This window comes from Crocodylus siamensis, chromosome 2, assembly GCF_052110815.1.
Source record: "Crocodylus siamensis isolate JL-2025a chromosome 2, ASM5211081v1, whole genome shotgun sequence".
NCBI classification, from domain to species: Eukaryota; Metazoa; Chordata; order Crocodylia; family Crocodylidae; genus Crocodylus; species Crocodylus siamensis.
The window spans coordinates 115,681,725-115,703,065 of NC_143396.1; the positions used below are offsets into that span (position 1 = coordinate 115,681,725).

The 21,341-nt window shown below is 40.3% G+C and overlaps 1 protein-coding gene across 5 annotated transcripts in view; it reads left to right on the plus strand.

Moving 5' to 3' along the window:
- The window catches only part of PDE5A (phosphodiesterase 5A), a 112,355-nt gene that overhangs the window by 16,254 nt on the left and 74,760 nt on the right, over window positions 1-21,341 (plus strand). For all 5 annotated transcript variants that reach the window (XM_090036634.1, XM_090036630.1, XM_090036631.1 and 2 more), the window contains exons 2-3: window positions 12,482-13,070; window positions 15,817-15,906. In XM_090036634.1, coding sequence (XP_089892760.1) covers window positions 12,486-13,070; window positions 15,817-15,906 — 675 coding nt within the window. In that variant the 5' untranslated portion in view covers window positions 12,482-12,485. The remainder of the gene's footprint in view (window positions 1-12,481; window positions 13,071-15,816; window positions 15,907-21,341) is intronic.

Here is a 21,341-nt window from a genome sequence, read left to right on the forward strand (position 1 = left end):
TGTTTTAAATTTATCTATTATTCATGGGCTCTTTGGCACTGTAATTATTATTATGGGTCTTTGATATGCCCGGGGCCAAGTGTATTTTAATAATAATATTTTTTGTCCTGCTTTATCACCTTTCATCTGAGACTCTCAAAGTGCCTCTCAAATGTTAAGGGTTGTATTGCAAATGTCGTACAAGTGTGAAATCTTGGCTTGTGTCAGTGAGGCAATCACAATTGGCCATAACTCATTAAATGTCACTTTATTTTTCTGTGGTGGGTAACTACAATATACATCTATTTTATGGATGAACAAGATGAAATGGAGAGAGAGGATGAGGGATGACTTACCTAAGACACAGGCACTGCCTGGCCAGACAGACGTGGTGGGGAAGCTTGCACATGCTGCCAGCATCCACCACCCCATGCTGCCACCACTCTGCATCTGGTCACACACTTCACCCCCCCCCCCCCGCATTCAGCCATGTGCCACCCCCTCCCCCCACCCCCACTCTGTGTCCGGTTGCCGGGGGTACACTTATTTAAAAAAGGTTGAAAACTCCTGATCTAAGATAGCACACTGAAGTAATGGCAGAACAGCAGACAATGGGAGGGTGGTTTGGTGTATTGGCCACTCTTCTGGGAACTGAGAGACCTTTTTTTTCCCCAGCTCTGCCACTGACCTGCTGTTTGACATTGTTCAAGTCACTTTTCTTTCTGCCTCTGTTTCTTTCCCATCCTTTTTTTGTCCTTCCCTATTTACATTTTAACCTTGTTGCTGTAGCACCTAATCCAGTGGAGCCCTGATCACAGCTGAGGATTCTGGGTTCTACTACAATTCAAATTAAAAAAAAAATGAATAGGATATATGTAGTTGTGCTTATGATTATGGAGAGACACATACAGGGACAGATCCAAAGGTGCTTCACGGTAATGGAAGGAACCCCTTTCCAGCCCTCCCCTTGCCTTTCAGTTAGTGCCATAGGAGCAGCAGCTATGGACTTTTTTAAGCCTCCCAAAGAATTAAGAATTCCCTCCTTCCTTTTCCATCCATAGCATGTCCTATCCCCTCTCATTTCCCTGCTCTCCCACCTACCAGTGCTGCTGTCCCTGCTGATCCAGGGACAGAAGGGGTCCATAGCTACTCCTGTCCTTTTCCAGGTAGGCTTCTGGTGAGTCAGACTTAGCTGGGGACAGCAACAGTGGTGGATTGACTCTTCTCTGCTTGTTTCCCCTGGGTGTTTCCTGCCAGTCTGGGTGAAGACGCATGGGAAAGGAACCCACCCACTGCCACCTCTGCTGTCCCTGGCCAATTCTGGCTCTCCATGAAACCTAGCTGGAGTAGGGCAGGAGTAGCTTTGTAGTCTACCCCTCACCCCAGGACACCTGGGGACAATGGAGGGGAGGGGACATATCACTGAGAACAAAGGGGAAAAAAGGGAGGATCCAGAACAAGGAGGGAAGATTCTTACCTGGTTGGGCGATTTAAAGTCCCCAGCTGCTGCTCGCACTGGGGGGTATGCCTACCCAGCGGTAGTGGGGGAGCTGGGAGCCGGGAGTGCAGACACTCCTCCAGTGTCACTGGATGCTCCCGCACCTCCCTTTACAAAATCTGCATCCACCTATAGACGCATACAAAAACATTTCCTTTAAATATTTTTGTTCTCCATGTTAAAAAAAATAACATCTTACATTCCCCTGTAGTAAAAAATAGCCTTTCCCACTTCTTCCTCTGTTGACTCATGCCACATGGCAAATGTAGTAGCCACTATTCTCACTGTGTCCTGACCTTCACCACTTGAATGAGAGGGAGGATGGAATGCGACTAAATGCAAATGACAGTAACGTGGTTTTCCTTGACAGTAGGGAAATTAATCTGTAGTTCTGTATGTAAAGCCAAAATCCCAAATTTAAAATATGAGCACAGACCTTTCCGTCACTTTTCATCCATCCATTACCGAATAGCCACACATTTCCTTGTATTTTAGTTGTACAGGTGCTCACATATTAGGTAGTTTGCAAAACTTCTGTTGATTTCTTCTGTGAGCTGATTAGGTACAGTATAAAGCATCCATATGGGATAAACGAAGATAATCTGAGACGTCTGCATTTCAGATTTTTACAAAAAAAGAAGTTTAAAGCATGTTTATTGTGTAGGTGATTAGAAGGAGGAATGGCAGGGATACTGTATGTGCTTGTCAGCAATGGAAGATACACTACGTTTGGCAGAGGGGTGGTCAGGAGCTGGTATTACTGTGTTAAGTCCAGCTCTTTTCAGGAAAACAACTAATAAAGCTGGGGGTAATATGGGTGTACTCCACTTTGAAGCACACCAGATATGTGTATATTCTGCTTAATGGCATAATTCAATGTAAGTTTCTGATTGTTGCATATTGATTATATTAAAGACTTGTTATCTATATGTCAGTTAAATACATACATTTTTTGATGTATGAAGAATCTTTCAGGGTTACCTTTTCTCATTAGGAATTCTGGGCAAAGTTCTGGATGCCCCAGGACAGGCTCATGGGAAACAGAGTAACATAAGGCAGCACATAAGGAATGAATGTGTATTATCATAATAGCTCACCAAGCAATGCCTGAAGGGTTGTGCTGGGGTAAAAGAATTGTATGGGTTTGAAAGGGGATCAGATCCTAATTGATTTGTAGGTCACCTCGCCTTAGGCATTTTGGCATTTAAAGTGTAGGCACCTTTCCTAGGACACTGATTTACACTGAGAGTTCATTGTCTACCTTTTGGTACAATGAATGGGGAAACTTGGTGCCTCACAATCCAGAATACCTTAGGTGCTTAGGGCAGAGAGGAGCCTACAAGCAGTCAATAAATAACAAGACTCTGCAGACCCCTGCTTTTGTGTCTGATCTTGGACATCTGATTCAATGCTGCAAGGATATGCCTCCCTACATGCCTGCATCAGATCCAAATCACTTGGAGGGGAGATGCCTAGCTAAACCAGAATGACTTAACAGCAGCACTGAGTTAAGTCTAAAACACAGTATCCCTGCTCACTCTTGAGAGTATGGGCAGTGGCCCAGGTCTAGGTACCTTGGAATTTTTCAGGCCTGAGCAATTCTGGAATCATTCTTCATGACATGAGGGATGTCTGCACCATGGGAACAGCCTGCCCACACTGGGACAGTTCCAAGTACCCACTGTCCACATGCTCCTGCTTGTATAGTCCAGACTTGGAAATGCTGTCGCAGGGCCACAGCAGGGTCTTTCCTAGCTACCCCTTTGAAGCATGCCACAGTTTGAGGCAGCAGAAGAGTGGCAGGAGAAGGATGATCTCTCAGTAACTGTCATATTTCCAGTTTCAGGTGTCAGCAGGTGCAGATGAACAGGTTGGGTTGGGAGTGCCCTGGCTGGCGCACAGTGCCAGTACGATGTAGACATGAGCTTAGTATAAATTCTGCCTGAATCCTATGTAGGGAGACGCCTGAGTGGTAGATTACAACCTGGTTTCCAGGGAATGTGCTTTCTTGCAACACACCTGGATGCCAGTGTTTGCTTCTGCCTACTGCACTCCTGATCTCTGCACTCACATCTGCAGCAAGGCCCTCTTTAAGGGCCTTTGCTCACTGGAGACTGCTTGTGTGAATGTGGAGCATTTCCAGAATCTAACTCTTAATTTGAATCAACTTGAATTTTCCATTTTCCATTAATTTCACTTGCTTGCTGGTACAGATAGACTACTTGTATTATTGTCTGCTGAGTAAATAATTGTTTCTAAAAGTGTTGTCTTTGTCATGCTTGGCTAAATGAAAATGTACCAAAAAAGGAAACATAAGTCATTCCTCTGATTTTTTTAAATTGTTTTTTAATTAAATGGGCTAAACAGATAATGTTTTGCATTTCCTTCAACATAAAACACAAGTCCTTCCACCCATGCATACAGTTGTGTGAGAGAAAGGAGCTAAATGATTTCCTTATAAAAAGAGTTATTCAGAAAAAATCAGTAAACTTGTTCTCATTCCAGTTAAATTTAAACAGTTTTACTGTTACTTTTATTCTGGCAATGCCTAAACAATTTAAAGTTTAAGAAAGTATTTCAGGAGGGTTTCAGTAGCTGAAGATTCTTTTCCCTCAATCTGCATGATCCTTAAAATCACGGGCATTGTTGGCAGGTTACTGGACCATTGTCAAAGTAACATTAAAAGGAAAAAGAATATGCTACTCTTAATTATACATTCTGTTACTTTCTTGGAGAATTTCACAAGAGTTTTGTTCAGATTCTAGGGGCTTTACAAACATTAGTACTCTAAAACTTCCAATGAGTAGTCAGTCCAAGCAAAATGAGAGTACCTGAGAGAAGGCCTGCAGGGTTGAGCTCCATATTTCAGGCATGCCTTGAAAGTAGGTGAATGGAATGGATTCGTCCTTCACAGGCAGTGATGACCTCATTCAGCAGGGGAAGGGGGAGAAGAATAGAGAAAAGAAATGGGAAAGAAAAAGGGAAGGAGAAAAGAGAAAAAGAGATGGAAGAAAAAGGAGAAAAACGGGAAATGGAAGAGAACGAAGGAGGGTCATGTGAGTATGTAGGTGACTTATAAGTTTTGAACAATATTTGTTTTGAACAATCTGCTGCAGCAGGGGCAGGAGAGCAATGAGGACTAGATATGGGAGGTTTTCGTTTTCCTGGCCACGTATTTCTTCATTGCTTCTGCCATGCATTACTGTTTAAAGGCCAAGCATGGGATGGTGTCATCAGGAAGCACGGGATCAGAAGCTGCAATAGGAATGGTCTTCTCCTGCTTAGACTATGTGCTGAGCACAAGCTTTTGGTTACTAATACTGTCTTCCATTTCCCAACTGGAAGAAGACATAGTGCATGCACCCTCACTCCAAGCACTGGCATCTTGTCAGCTATGCCATTGTCCGAAGGAGGAACAGATATGATGTCCTTGTAACCAAAGCAATGTGTGGTGCTCAATGTGGGACTGATTATCATTAAAGATCATGATTCAAACCAGACGGCATCTGAATGGATGCAGTGAACCAAAGTGACTCAAAACTGTAGTGCTGATAAATGATAGCGCTAGGCTGTGTTTTGCAAACCATCTGAAAGATCAGTTTCACACTATACTGCTCCATTCTGACTCCATTGAAGTCAACTGGAAGCGGCTCTGTGAAGCTATACACTCTGCAGCCCTTGAGACCTTGGGAGCAAGTGTCCACAGACACCAAGACTGGTTTGATGAAAATGGTGAGGAGATGCGATGTCTCCACAGAGCCTACCTCTATGATAAGTCCGCGTCAGCACAACACACCTACAGCTCGATATGGAAGACTATTCAACACAAGCTGCGATGAATGCAGGACACATGGTTGAGGAACAAAGCAGATGAGATCCAGTACTATGCTGACCGAAACAATGCAAAGAAGTTCTTCAATGCCATAAAGGCTGGCTACAGTCTGCCCGTTCTCAGATCCTCCCCTCTGCTGTTTGCTGATGGGACCACGCTGTTAACTGGCAAAGCCCAGATCCTCCAGAGATGCACTGAACACTTCAGTGCTGTCATCGATCAGACCTCCTCTGTCAACATGGATGCTATATACAGGCTGCCTCAAATCACCGCCAACACCTCACTTAAAGCTCCACCTACAATCACAGAAGTCCAAAAGGCTATACAACAAATGTCTAGTAGCAAAGCTCGTGGAGCTGACGTGATTCCAGCAGAGGTCTACAAATCAGGTGGTCATGGCCTTATAGGGAAACTAACCAAGATCTTCTGCAGTAGGTGGTCACAGGAGGTAGTCTCCCAAGAATTCAAGGATGCCTCCATTGTCCATTGTACAAGAGGAAGGGAAATCGCCAACTCTGTGACAACCACAGGGGCATCTCCCTCCTCTCAACTGCGGGAGAGAGACTTCTGAGAGTCCTCCTCATCTGGTTGACCAACCATCTAAATGACCTACTGCCTGAGAGTCAATGCAGCTTCAGAAAAGGATGTGGAACCACTGACATGGTGTTTGCAGTCTGGCACCTTCAAGAAAATTGCCAGGAACAGAACATTGACCTTCTCCTCACATTCGTTGATCTAACCAAAACCTTTGACACCGTGAACGCCTCTGGGAAGCTGGATACCTTCAAGTCAGCCGGCCCTGACAGTCTACACCCCAGGGTACTCAAGGAGCTGATGAGCATCATAGCCCAGCCTCTGGCACGGATCTTTTGAAAACTCCTGGTGCTCTGGTGTAGTGCCCAAAGACTGGAAGAAGGCCAGTGTGGTGCCTATCTTCAAGAAAGGGAGGAAAGTGGATCTGGCTAACTATAGGCCCATCAGCCTGACTTCTATCCCAGGGAAGATCTTAGAAAAGTTTATTAAAGAGGCCATCCTTAATGGACTGCCTGATGCCAACATCCTAAGGGACAGCCAGCATGGGTTTGTTGCGGGTAGGTCTTGTTTGACCAATCTTATTTCCTTCTACGACCAGGTGACCTATCACCTGGACAAGGGAGAAGAAATTGATATCGTATATCTTGACTTCAAAAAAGCCTTCGATCTGGTATCCCATGATCACCTCTTGGCAAAACTGGCCAGTTGTGGCCTTGGGTCCACCACAATCCACTGACTGGAAAATTGGCTGCATGGTCGGACCCAGAGGATAGTAATTGATGGAAGTCACTCATCATGGTGCCCTGTGACCAGTGGGGTCCCCCAAGGCTCTGTCCTTGGAGCCATATTGTTCAACATCTCCATTAATGATGTGGACATTGGAGTCAGGAGTGGACTGGCAAAGTTCGCCGACGACACCAAACTTTGGAGCAAAGCATCCACACCAGAAGACAGGTGGGTGATCCAGGCTGACCTGGACAGGCTCAGCAAATGGGCGGATGAGAACCTGATGGTGATTAACACCGAAAAATGCAAGGTTCTCCACCTTGGGAAGAAAAACCTGCAGCATCCTTATAGGCTTGGCAGTGCTACACTGGCTAGCACTACGGAAGAAGGAGACTTGGGGGTCATCATTGACCACAAGATGAACATGAGCCTGCAATGTGATGCTGCGGCTAGTAAAGCGACCAAAACACTGGCTTGCATCCATAGATGCTTCTCAAGCAAATCCCGGGATGTCATTCTCCCCCTGTACTCGGCCTTGGTGAGGCCGCAGCTGGAGTACTGCATCCAGTTTTGGGCTCCACAATTCAAAAAGGACGTGGAGAAGCTTGAGAGAGTCCAGAGGAGAGCCACGCACATGATCAGAGGTCAGGAAAGCAGACCTTATGACGACAGGCTGTGAGCCATGGGGTTCTTTAGCCTGGAAAAGTGCAGGCTCAGGGGTGATCTGATGGCCACCTATAAATTTATCAGGGGTGACCACCAGTATCTGGGGGAACGTTTGTTCACCAGAGCGCCCCAAGGGATGATGAGGTCAAACGGTTATAAACTACTACAAGACCATTTCAGGCTGGACATAAGGAAGAATTTCTTTATTGTCCGAGCCCCCAAGGTCTGGAACAGCCTGCCATCGGAGGTGGTTCAAGCACCTACATTGAACACCTTCAAGAGTAAATTGGATGCTTACCTTGCTGGGATCCTCTGACCCCAGGTGACTTCCTACCCTTTGGGCGTGGGGCTGGACTCAATGGTCTTCCGAGGTCTCTTCCAGCCCTAATGTCTATGAAATCATGAAGAAGTACAAATGCCCTGAAATTCATCAGTATGGTTCAACAGTTCCACAATGGCATCATGGCATGCTGTTTGTGAATGGCGAATGCTCTGACCCCTTTCCAGTCACAAAGGGCGTCAAGCAGGGCTGTGTGCTCGCACCTACCCTCTTCAGCTTGGTAGTCTCTGCTGTGTTGTTGGATGACTTCCAAGATGATGACCTTGGTATGAGGATCAGGTACCATTTTGACGGAGATATCTTCAAGCTGTGCATGCTCTGAGTGAGCTTCAAAATCGAGAGAGCTGCCTTTGGCAACTTGCACAGTCATAAGTGAAGAGGATTATACACAGGCTCACAGACTGACATGCAAAGATCCATGGATCTACTCTCATCAGTGTGTGACACCCTAAAAATTCTCAGCTTTTGCATAATTTCTGGACCATCAAAGCTACAACATCACTCTTTGGTTACCAAAAGTCATGAGTCGGATCACATGCAATCATAATACTGCCTTCAAAATCATGAGCGCTTGACAGAGAAAGAGATCTATTTATTTATTTATCTTCTATTTTTAAAGCCTTTAGAACTCGGTCTACCCAGATTGTTTAATTGTTCTCTCATACCTTAGTTAGGAACTTACTGTTGTTTTTGAAAATTAAGATTTATATGTAACCACTTTCCAATAGGTAATTGAGTTTTAAGAAAAACACCAAATATCATGAAACTCGTTAATAACATGAGAGTTGTCAATAATTATTTTATTCTGAGATAATTCACAGCATTTTTATAGTGCTATTTATGTATTGATTCACTTGCTTAATTCTTCTGAGGATGCTTATGGCCACTGTCATCATTTGTTTCTTAATTTCCCTTTTAAAATGAAGGAAATGGAATTTAAAGATACCAAATATTAGCTTTCTTATTTTGTGTCCTAATGAAATAACTTATAGCATAAGTTGGTTGACATGTTCCTTGCAAAGGAAGGTTTTATTTAATGCCTTAGCACAAAATCATACTTCCAACATATTAACATTTAATTGTTTCAAATACTGTAAGGAAGGCTGGTTTATAATCAAAACCCTGATAACATATTAGTCATTCCTCCCTTTTCTTCATCTGGAAGAGAATTTGCATGAGACATATGGATAAGGTTAAAACTCCATCTGAGAGACATTATATAATGACACTATAATGAAGAGAGATCACAGAAGATGATTATTATGTGTAAAAATTCAGTTTACTTCCTTTTAGTTTCTAAACAGTTTTTAAGTTAATCACATTGATCTTTTTCTTTCCATGGTAACAGTAGAAACATTTAATTCCATAAAGAAATCATTTCATTGCCTGACATTTTTGCCAGTAATTGGATAGATTTGAGAATTTGTGTACAGGCACTTTATAATAGCTGTTGATTGGGGGTATAAATAATAACAGTGTACCTAACATTGTATTATGTTCTTCATGGAAATTGTATAAACAAATGGGATGAAGTGCTGACCCCACTGAAATCAATTATAATGCTCACATTGACTTCTCTGGGTCCAGGATTTCATCCAGGGTACCTTACCTGAAAGGGCTTATAGTCTGAAACCCCATGCTTCAAAAAAAACCTTACAAATATGCTTAACTGAATGGACTGTTGGGCCCATCAAGGTCAATGGGACTCGCCATACATAACAGTATTTTTCCCTAAGGTTGAAGAATCAGGACCAATATACCACCATTAGGTGAAGATCAAATTCTATCCATTGCTTTGAAGTATACTTGAAATAATGGCTTTAGGAATTAATCAATCACTTTGACTTTCCTTTGTCAATCGTTTGTAGCACCCACCTAAAGTACTGAATTCTGCAATATAGTTGAGGTCTTTCTTTAAATAGAAAACAGATTTATACAGAGCTGTGTTCATACTGAACATATATAGATGCAAATCTAGCATGATTAATTTCCCTGCTGATTGATAGCAGGGATTAACACCTCCATATTGGATAAATTAAGATAATCTGAGATTTCTGCATTTCAGATTTTAACCAAATAAAAGTTTAAAATATGTTTATTGTGTAGGCGATTAGAAGGAATGGCAGGGATACTATATGTGCTTGTCAGCAGTGAAAGATGCACTGCATTTGGGGGAATAGTCAGGAGCTGTTATTACTGTATTGAATCCAAGTCTTTTTAGGAAAACAAATAGTGAAGCTGGGGGTATTTGGGGAATATGGTGTACTCCACTTTGAAGCACACCAGATACATGTATATTCTGCTTAATAGTGTACCCCAACGCCAGTAGCTGAGTGTTGCATATTGCCTATATTATATTAAAGACTTACGTGCATATCAGTTAAATGTGTAAATCTTTTGAAGTATGAAAGATTTTCAGGCCCCATAGTCTACTTTATAGCTTAAACTCATGTTAACTGCATTGTAACTATATTTACATCTGTCTGCTTTATAACTAACTGAAGTCCATATAACTGCCAGAGAGAGTGAAGAGGAGACAGCTGTCAGAGAGATGCTATTAGAGCCTTGAATGTCAGGGGAACTGGTCAGTTTTTAAACCGCTAAAGTAACTGTCCTCACATCACTATAAACAATGCTAAGTACACTGCCTTCTCAGTACTGATATTAGCATTTTCAGAAAAGACTATTTTCTTTTGTTTTCTAATAGGTTTGTAATAATCAATGTCAGGTTTTGAAAATGAGGGGGCACTAATCAGTTTCAAGATTGGAAATATCACATTACTGATAGTGCTGTGTATTTCATATGCAGTGATTGATTTATATAAAATTGAGAGAGATGCATGTTTCAGGTAAATCCGCGTTTTTTTTCAGTCCCAAGGATGTGCACTTCATGGAGTTCACTGCAGTGAACTTTCTAAAAAATGGAGTTTGGGGAATGGGGAGGAGTGAAACTATTAATGAATTCAAATCAAATTATGCCAGATGGCAAAGTGGCTGAAAAAATGGGGGTCAGGGAGAAGTCCAAGTGAAGTGTCATTAGAGATTTTTTCCCCAATATCTTTTAAATTAAATACTTTTAAACATGCCAACATTTTTCATTTTGACATTTTTTAAAGAATTGTTTGTTTTACTTTACTTCAAAAGGAAAAAAGTCAATAAAAAAATTTTAAAGGTTAAAAGAAGATTCAGAAGAAAAAAAGGATTTCATTTCAGGTCCCTTCCTTTGCCCAACTCTATTCAAGCATATATTTAGAGGAGGGGATGTTTTGTAAATAGTATGAAAAAGTGACCACATCACATGCTTTAAAATTTACACTTCTTAGTTTTTGAAAAGGCACAGGTGGTGATAAGCTGCTATTAAATTCATGTTACATATTTACCAGTTGCAGCATTTTAAGGAATGGTGAAATTACTTCATTTCAATTTTAATATACATTGAAAAATTATAATTATTGTAACTGGGAGACTGAAAGTCTACATAGTTATGAATAAGAGGCTCGATACATAGTTAAAAGGATTTCCTTAATTCATTTCAGGCAACTTCTTTTTATTAAAACAACAAAACCAAATAATACCGTGCCTTTTAAAAAGTCATAGCTGCATGCAGGTGAGCAAATATACTAGACCTCCAGAGACTGGCAGGAACATCCATTCATTTTGAAATAAATATATTTTCTGAATTTTCTGAAGATTTTTTTTTTTTTTTATCAAGCTCCTCTTAATAATGCTGCTGACCTGCTCCAGTAATCATGCTTGCAGCTTACCTTTTTCTTTGTTACTGGGATTGAAAAGTCACTCAAGAAGAGCTCCCTCAAGCCCTTTCATTTAGGACCTTACGTACTCAGTACCATCCAGGATTGAACCGTTGTGCAGTAATTCTCCTCCGCAGCTTCCTGTCTTATCTGATCCAGGTTTTTGTTGCTGTCTGTCCAACAGCCTAAATTCTCTTTTCATAATTTTGCTTGTACTGTCAAATTTTCAGTTTCCAGGTTTTCTCACTATAATCTGGCTCTCTGACAACCCCTGCTCTACCATCTGTGTAGAATAAAGTTCTGTTCAAGCTGGACAAAAGCAGATTTTTTTGGAAACAGAGACATTGTATTAATGTGCCAGTACCTTACTGCTTTTCCACATTTAGAGACTGGGGGGGAGGGATAAATCTTAACTAAAATGCCAGAATATATTATCAAGTAACACAAATGTTGCACACGTATGCTGTCACCCATTAAACTGAACGGCCATAATTCTGTGAGTAAAGTTCCACATGTAGAAAACACTTTTAGTTGAAAACACTTTTAAACAAAAATGCCCCCTTTCTAAATTAAAAATTTTGTTATTTCAAATTTTTCTCCTTTTGGATGAAGAATCAGATTTGTTTTCATTCTTATATATTTTAAATAACTCTAATGAGAATAGTGTTTCATTTTGTTGTCTTGCATATTGATTTCCAACATAGGAAAAACAAGGGGGGCTTTGTTTTTATGAATAAATTAAAGGCTAAACTTTTGAGATTATCGTATTTATAATTTTTCAGTTTTTAAGTATGGAAAGCGATGTCCTAAGTGGTAGTACCCTGCCTTAGTCATTTCCTTTGATCAGGCATATTTCTTTTTTTATGAGACATGATGTTGGTACTTGAGTTAGATTGAGCGCTGGCTGGAAACAAAGAATATCATGTTAGAGAAGCAGAAAGGGGCATTTAAGCTGCTTTAAAGGGCAATGTTGTGGCATGTACAAACCCCCCAAATGTTCAAATGCATCTACTATGGGTAAAAGCATTGACAAACATTGTCCTGGGGTGTTCCCTTCTATTTATGCTCGGATCGAAAACATTTATTCTTCAATCTGTTCTTATCTTTCAGAGATTCATGTACAATATTTCTTATTCTTTGATTTTGTTTTGTAGAGAAATGGTCAATGCATGGTTTGCTGAGAGAGTTCATCCTATCCCAGTTTGCAAGGAGGGAACCAAAACCCACAGTGAATCTTGCTCTTGCTCTGCTCAACTGGCTACCTGTGCTGAGATCACCAACCCTGGTACCCCAGCTAGGAAAATCTCTGCCTCTGAATTTGATAGGCCTCTAAGACCTATTGTTGTCAAGGACTCTGTAGGAACCGTGAGCTTTCTCTCAGACTCTGAAAAGAAGGAACAGATGCCTCTACAATCTCCAAAGATTGGGACTGATATAGGAGATCAGTGCTCAAGACTCTTAGAACTAGTGAAAGATATTTCTAGCCACTTGGATGTCACAGCTCTTTGCCACAAAATTTTTCTGCACATCCATGAGCTTATAGCTGCAGATCGCTATTCCCTTTTTCTGGTCTGTGAGGACAGTTCCAATGAGAAATTTCTTGTCAGCCGGCTATTTGATGTTGCAGAAGGTTCCACCTTGGAAGAAGCTTCCAACAATTGTATCCGCTTGGAATGGAACAAGGGGATTGTGGGACACGTAGCAGCCTTGGGCCAACCTTTGAATATCAAGAATGCATATGAGGTAAATATGAAACATTGTAAAACTGAAAATTTGGCTGTTATAATTTAGGACTAAAATGTGAGTGCACATAGTATTAGCCAGTATCTGATACTCTATGTGAACAATTGTATAAAATCTAAAGCTGTATATAACTGGGCAAAGTGGGATGACTTTGAGTGCAGGAATATTTAGGCTGAAGGTCAGGGTAAAAAAATTGATAATAAATTCTAACAGTCTGTGAAAAAGCTGCTGAAGTGATGTGGTAGAAAACCTGTAAGTGATTTAAAATTCAGCAGGACAAACCAGAGATTACAACTCTACCATCATAGGGCAGATTTTTGTGCTTCTAAAGTTAGTGATCAAAGAAATTTTCCCAACTGGAATTGCACCAAAGATAATGTGCAGAATATTACTTCTAACTGATTACCTCTTAATCATTCTGAGTGGATTTTTCTAAAGTTATAATGATATTTGTAAGCAGTGTTTCTCAGCAGCTTCACATAGGATGGGTATAAAATAGGCCTTAACTGTTGTCATACACGAGGGAGCTGATAGGTCCCTATCCAGGTAAGCACACGGATGCTTAGTACATTACTTCAATTGGACTACTCAAGTGCTTAATGCCACACACATACTTAAATTTATTTACCTGAATTGGGGCTGGAGTTCTGAATCAGATAGTGAAACCAGACATTGCTGACTTAAAAACTAGTCTTTAAGAATACATTGCTACTTTTTAGTATGATAAAAATGCACTTAATATATTGTAATGATACATTGTAAAAGAAATGGAAAGGAAAGGTAATTGATCCAATCCCACCATTTTGTAACTGAGCTTTTTGATATTCCCACTGCTGTGTGTATACATGCAAAGGGAATCTTTAAACATTTTTTTTTTTACTCGTAGTGTGCATGAGAGTGATAATACCAATGAGTTTCTGATGTAACAGAATTCTTTTACACACTTTAAAATGAGTATTTGAGGGTGGGATTTAAAGGGGACGTGCTCAGTTTCAAGTGAATTTGATTGCTTAACTCCATTAGGCTCCTTTTGAAAATTCGGGCCATGGTGACCTGTTGTTTGATTATTATAAAAATGACTTGGCAGTTGAGTCACATTGAAATCACCTCCTTGCAGTAGTAATGCAAAAAAAAAAATAGTGATTTTTTATTTGCACACAGTAGAAACTGGACTCTTTTTCCTCTGACTTCCTGATCTGTGTAAACCTTACACTTGAAACCATTTCTTCTCTACCCAGCACTACAGTTATGTAGTGAAGAAAGAGCTTTTTGTTTGGGCTTTAATAGCTCTTATCTTAATATAGGCCACATACAGACATTCATTTTCAATTGGGGATTGTTGTTCTTCCAGGAGAAACCACAAGTATAGAGATGTCCAGGATTTTTCTTCCAGAGCACAAATTGCTACTCCAGAAGAAAAATAATCTGGGAACAACCAGGGTTAAATCACTCTCAGAAGACCTTCTCCTTAGAGACCAAATATCTGTACAACTTGCCTTGCTGAAAAAAGCCATGTCACAATCCTCCAGCATCCCAGGGTGCTTTGCCCTACCCCTTCCTTTCCCCTTGCCCCCTCCCAAGACAGTGTGTTACTCTGGCTGGACTGTACTACTCCAGCCAGGTAGGGAAAAGAACAACCCTCCTTATAATCTCCACATTGTGCTGCAGGGAGACGCAAGCAATCCAGGTCAGCTGATCAGGACTGCCCTGTATACTGCTGCCCTATATACACCTGTCTCCAGGCAGACTGAGGGAACCTGCAGAGAGAGTGTGCTGAGATGTGTGTATTGCGGGGGGAAAGCGGGGCACAGCTTTGTAGTGTCAGGACTGCAAGCTCCTTGCTCTTCAGGGTCCCAGCATTCAGATGTCTCCACCTCAGATTTTCTACCAGGAGAACAAACCAAGGAGAATTCTTCCAGTTCATTTGAACATATAAAAGCTCTAGTGCTTGAAGTTTGTCTTCTCACTTTTGTGTTGACACCATTCTGGTCCATCATTTTAGATTATTTTATTTAAACAATATGAATATAAATGCATGTGGATATTTTTTCTGATTTTTCAGTGCCTATTTTATGGACATTATGGATACATTTTGTAGCAACAATGATGAGTTTTTAGTAAATGATTATTTTTCCTTAAAGGACTGGCCCTCTCTAAAGCTCCAGGGCTAGACTTTTCATTGATCAAGGGTAAGATTATTTAGTAGCTTGTTTTGATCTGGAAATAGCTTTTAACAGTGAAAAAAAGACCTTTCTAATATTTGGGAATAGGTTTCTATGAAATATATTCCCAAATGTTTGTTCTTATGTGTGTTTATTGTTGGCTTTAGATCCAAAATCATTCATTTCAGGACCTTTTTAGCCATGACTATTTTTCTGAATAGTTTGGTAATTTCTTGTGAGGATGGAAATGAGGCAGAAATCGTAAACTTGCACATACAGCTATTATAGTAAATATCTAGGCTGGAAAAAGCTTTACCTAAGTTTGTTGCATTTTCCAACCCTTACATTTATCCACAAGTGCTTATATTGTACATACACAGTTTATTTTCTACAACATTTCCTATAATTCATTCTGTCAGTACTAACTTTTATATTTACATAGTTACTATCTTCTAATGGAAACATTGTTGCCCTGGGTAACAGTTATGTGAATGTTGGAATTCCTCTAGCCCTATAAACTGGAAGGAAGGAAAACAGTCTTTGAGCAAGTGGGTAATTTAATTACATTTTTTTTCCCTTACAAGGATCCCCGATTCAATGCAGAGGTCGACCAGATCACAGGGTATAAGACACAGAGTATTCTTTGTATGCCAATAAAGAACCACAGGGAAGAGGTAAGTTGCAATACCTGGATCATCTTGTACAACAGTGTTTCTAGCTGTGTTACTCTTTTCAGCTGTAAATCATTATTACACAATATAAAATATGAAATAGATTTGTTTGGGTTCTATGACAGATATTTTTACGCTTTCCCGTTCACTGATGCAAACCAAATGGCATTGGTCAGAAGAACTTGGATTCAGATCAGTGAAAGGACATAGGTACTTGAAATGAGACTTTTTATTTAACTTCTCTCACTGAATAAACTAGCTAAATTATTGTCTAATTAAATTGGGAGTAATGGCCCTGGCTGACCCAAATAATTAAGCAGATCTTCCTTTCCTACCTATAACTTGTGTTTAAAATAGTTTTTCACTGCTTTATTTATCATTAGAAATTTACACTCCATGGCCACACATTGATCATGCTTTTGATACTGTTATCCCAGTCAAACATCCACTCCACCTTCGGGATGCTGGTTGGCAACAGTTACAATGGCATTGAACTAGTCAATGAGCAAATAGAACTCCACCATGCTCTGATATCTGACCGAGTGGTGGTAGCACATGTGACTGATGCAAGGGGGGGGCTTTATATTTTGCTCAGATTGCTTTTTTTCTACATATAGATAGAAACAACTCAAGAATGCCATAAACCGAGTAGTTGAAATCATAAATTCATGGCCAAAATTCAGCTGGCTGTGGTATAGATGTTTTGCTACTTGCCCATTCCTGCTGAAACGTGAGGGAGCATTAGGTACTGGTAGTCCCTACTTAGATACACTGGCACTGATTTAATGGTTTGAATGAACCTATAAAATCTTAGCTGAGTTTCCCTTTCTAAGTGAAACAGCGCTTCTAGTTGAAGTAAAGCAGTCACTTCTTTTTTTAAAAACATGGACTACAAATTAACTAACTAGCAAAGGCTGAAATGGAAAAAAAATTGTGTGTTACATTCTCTCCTATTTGCATGAATTTTGAGGGCTCTGACGGCACTTTTTTAAAGTCACTAACCATAAGGTTTTTATCACCTTCACTATAACGCTGAACTGGCACATTTCTGGAATGAGATTTTGATTCAGTGAATTGAGTCGTAAATTACAGTCTGTTTTCAGCATCTCTCTTAAAAAAAAACCCCAAAAACCAAAAAACACCCAGGCTGCACTCCTCCCCCTCCCCCCCAATGCAGCTTCTATAATACCCTATCTTGCAGCTAAAATAATTTGCTTAGTTCCACAATGTCAATAGTTAAAATCCAGATACAGAAAAGTCCACTCCTCTGCTATATACCTGAGAGACATCTTACATAGAAGAAAAGCTTTGAAAACTGGCCCCTGGAGAATGCAAGTATTATCTTCTGATCTGTTTGTTGTCCACTACTGTTTTTAAAGCAATATTTAGCATTCAAACAAAATTATCTAAAAATAAAATCTAAAGAAAATTGTATGTTTGACTATCAAAATGTATGATACTGAAGACTTTTTCAAAAGAGGTAGAGCATGCTCAGGTTTTCCAAAACTTCCATGCGGAGTCTGAGATGAGGAGTCCTCCAAGGTCACTCAAAAATAAAGAAACATTTTTTAAAAATTACACAGTGTGAGGAGGAAGGAGCAGTTCTGACCCATGGGGAAGACTGAAGGATTTTAGGCAGGCTTGGTAAAAGAAAGCAACAGAATTACAGAACTTCAGTGTAATAATAAAACAAACTATTCTAAAGCTGATTCTAGCTGAGAGAACCATGAAGAAGTATGTATTTCAAATCTGGGTCTGAACAACTCTGCTGTATTTATCTTCAGGCTTAAAGGCAATAGGAGGCTTATACAGTGCTAGTTTTGTTTGTAATGAGCTCCCTTTTCTCCCCATGAAATAATACAGAAGCACGCTGATCAAACGTCAAGTTTGACTTAAAGGGCTTTGCAGAGAGTTCTGATATGTGAGGCCCCTATGCACAATCTCTGATAACTAAGTAAAACTTCTGTCCAACCATCCATATCAGATATCACCATATGGTATGTTCTGGCAATAGTTATAATCATTTAAAAGAAGAAGCAAGAAAGTTATTCAGCCACAAAAACTGGGTCTTACTCTACCAAGGGAAAAACAAACTGGCCAGCAGTAAAGCCATTTCAAACTACTTTCCTATTTGAAACTTTCAAGAAATTAACATAAAGCAATGTGTAGCATAGCATTTAGTTCCTTCTGGGATTTTCCTTCTGGAACGTCTCAAGTGTCAGTAGAAGTTTCATAGTTAGACTCTACATTTTATTAAGTTAATCACACTGACTATAAAATGTATGTATAAAAGAAGAAAAACCACAATAAAAACTTTAAAATGGCCTGAATTCTTATCATCAATAGTACAGTGGCCACTACTAAGAGTAAATATTCGCCAGCTCATATTAGCCAGCACTTAGCACAGAGTTCCCACGGTTATTTTTTTGCCTTAGTTATAAGGGGAAACTAGCATCATCTGGCTACAACTCTAGTTGTAAGCCTTATACCAGTTCAGTATAATAATGCCATTTCAGACATCTGGATTGTTGCAGTTATCTTCTCTCTCTTGTGAAGATTGCTTATACATTTTGGTTAAAAGCACTGTAGTTAAAAGCATTCTTAGTGTACCAAGACCACTGCACACTGCGGAAAGGAAGCTTTTATAACATCATAGGAACTTATGGTTGGAAGGGACCTCATGAGATCATCTATCCAGCCCTCTTCTCTAAGCAGGATCATCTCTAATAAAGCCATGCTAGTTAAGGGTCTGTCCAACCTGCTTTTGAAAACTTCCAGGGATGGAGATTACACAACTTCTCTCAGTAGCCAGTTCCAATGTTTGACCAGCTTAGTCAGAAAGTTCCTCCTCATCTCCAACCTAAATTCCCCCTGCTGGAACTTGAATCCATTGCTCCTAGTCCTGTCCTGTATAGCCACAGAGAAACACCTGTCTCCATCCTCTTTATAATTAGAATCCTTTCTTTGCAATGTTTGAATAAAATACTAAATTTCTCAAACAATGATACAAGTCTATGTTAAATTCTAGGAAATAATTCTCTAGTACAGAGGTTCCCAAAGTTTTTCTTACTGCATATCCGCTTCCAGATGTACCAGCTGTCCACATACCCCTACCAGCATATGTTTTATATTTTAACCTCTTAAATGCTAGTTATTATTATAATGAAAATTTAATCAGCCATTACACAATTTCTCACGTGTACCCCCCGCAGAGATGTCTTGCATACCCCCAGGGGTATGTGTATCACAGTTTGGGATCCCCTTCTTAGCCTAAATCAACTCCTCTTTGGGTTATACTCCAAAATGTATAGGATTTTTCAACAGGAACTCTGAGCTGAATTAACTGAAGCATCACTCCCACGCTCTGATCTGAAGTACGTGAGATTCAACTTCCTGCTGGCTTACTAGGTGAATGTTTCATTCTGGCAAAGATCACTCCAATTGTTTGGCTTGTTTATTTTTGTTTTTAATTTTGCCTTGTGTCCTGTCACTGAGTAGTTCTTCCCAATAACTCAGGGTGCTGTGCTATTTATAACATCTTTTTCTTAAAGTCTTGCTGAACTTGATGTTATAAATCTAAGTCCTGTCATTGAACCTAGGAAAGTTCTCCACCCTCACCCCACCCCACTGCAGGTATCAGTTATGTCTAGGGAGTGCAGTGTAGCTTAGACCTACCCAAGTTAACTTTAAACCAGTTAACTCAGATACCTGTAAAAGTCCATCTGTGACAACACAGAGTTAATGCTTGATTGCAGTGTGGATATACCACCACTTGACTCACTAGACATGTCCTTCAACTGATGCATGTAGATATTGGCAGTTCAGCAGCCAGTGAAGGCATGTGGTAACAAAGAGAAGGAGATATGATAATGTTAATTAAAAACTGGAGTCTCTAAATAAATATTGTATTTTCATGCACATGGCTTGCCCTCAATTAAGATAACCCCCCTTGTTTTTGCTAGGCAGAATGAAGAAGAAAATATATTCCTGGGCACATCTACACATACTATTACTGCACATGAATAAACTGTAGAGCTTATTGCCCCACAGCTTATCACTCCCAGGTGCACTGTTTTAACATGCACTTGGAAGCAATTAACTCCAGAGCAATAAAGTCTGCAGTTTATTCATGTGCAGCACATGAAGCTGGGTCAGAGCAGCCCTGGCTGGCAGGGAGCCCAAGGAGTCAGCCTGCCAGACTGGGGCAGCTTCCCCTGGCTCAACATGCTGTGGACAAGCTGGCTAGGGCATGAAGAAGCTTTATTACAGGGCTAGCCAGCAGGCAGTCCCCACGTTAAAGCAGCCTTATTCCCCAGCTATCCCTTCCAGCATCTACACATGCACTACTGCAGAGTTTTTTAGTTTGTAGTAGGATAGTACTTTTATTTATGAGAACTATCCTGCTACAGAGTAAATTAATTTACTCAAGCCTAATAGGGGTACGTGTGTAGATGCTGAGACATTTACTGTGCAGCTAATTAGTCAACTGTGCAGTAAAAAGTCTCAGGTAGATGCAACCCCTGTAGTAAGTAGTAACTGAGTAGCAGCAGCTAGAGAGCTGAGCCTCCGTGTGGATTCTATGCAGACTTCACTTTTGCTTTTGCTTGGTAAGTGGCAAAAACTGCTCTTGCCATATTTCCTCATGTCTGGAAACTTGAGTTTCCAGAAGCTGGTTTTGGAAGGGGTGGGAGGGAAGGTGTACCTGGGATGTGAGAAGATATGGTAATTGTCCTGGTCTGCACTTTGTAGACATGAATCAAACACCACTTCTACAAGTAGGGAAGCAGAATAAACTTGAAATCACAAAGCCCACTATTTCATATGAATAGGCTTCTTTCTCTTTAAATGATAGAGTTGACTTTCTTCTTCCTTTCACCATCCCTTGCTTTAGCATTTTTCTAGAGGTGCCAGTTTTACTAAATCATGAAATCTTCTCAGGGAGCAAAAGAATGTTCTTAAAGTCAGCAAAAAAGAAAATAATAATGAAGAAGGGAATTGGCTCCCTTTGGGGCTGAAGTAGCTTTCACAGAATTAGGTCTGAGATCTGAATGTGCAAAAAATATAGCAGGAAACATCAGATAAAACTCAGAATATAGCTATGAGCAATGAAAAAATAAGTTGTTTTCCATGAAATGCTGAGGTGTGCACTGCCACTTCTAGGGCTAGGAGTCAACTATCAATTTCAAACAAATAGTAAGTATAATAGCCTCTGACAAATTAAAGGAAATCTGTTTTCCTCCTCCTCCTCCTCCTGCAGGCTTCCCTCCCTTCCCACCCCACCCCCCCTGCTATTTTGGGCTTGGACATCTGGCATATTTATACCGATTTACTTAGCCTTTACACTGTTGTTAAAAAGAATAGGTACAGCTCTATGTTGGTGTAACATATTTGAATCTGTAGTAGAATTACCGAAGAAAAATCTACTAAAACACTACAGT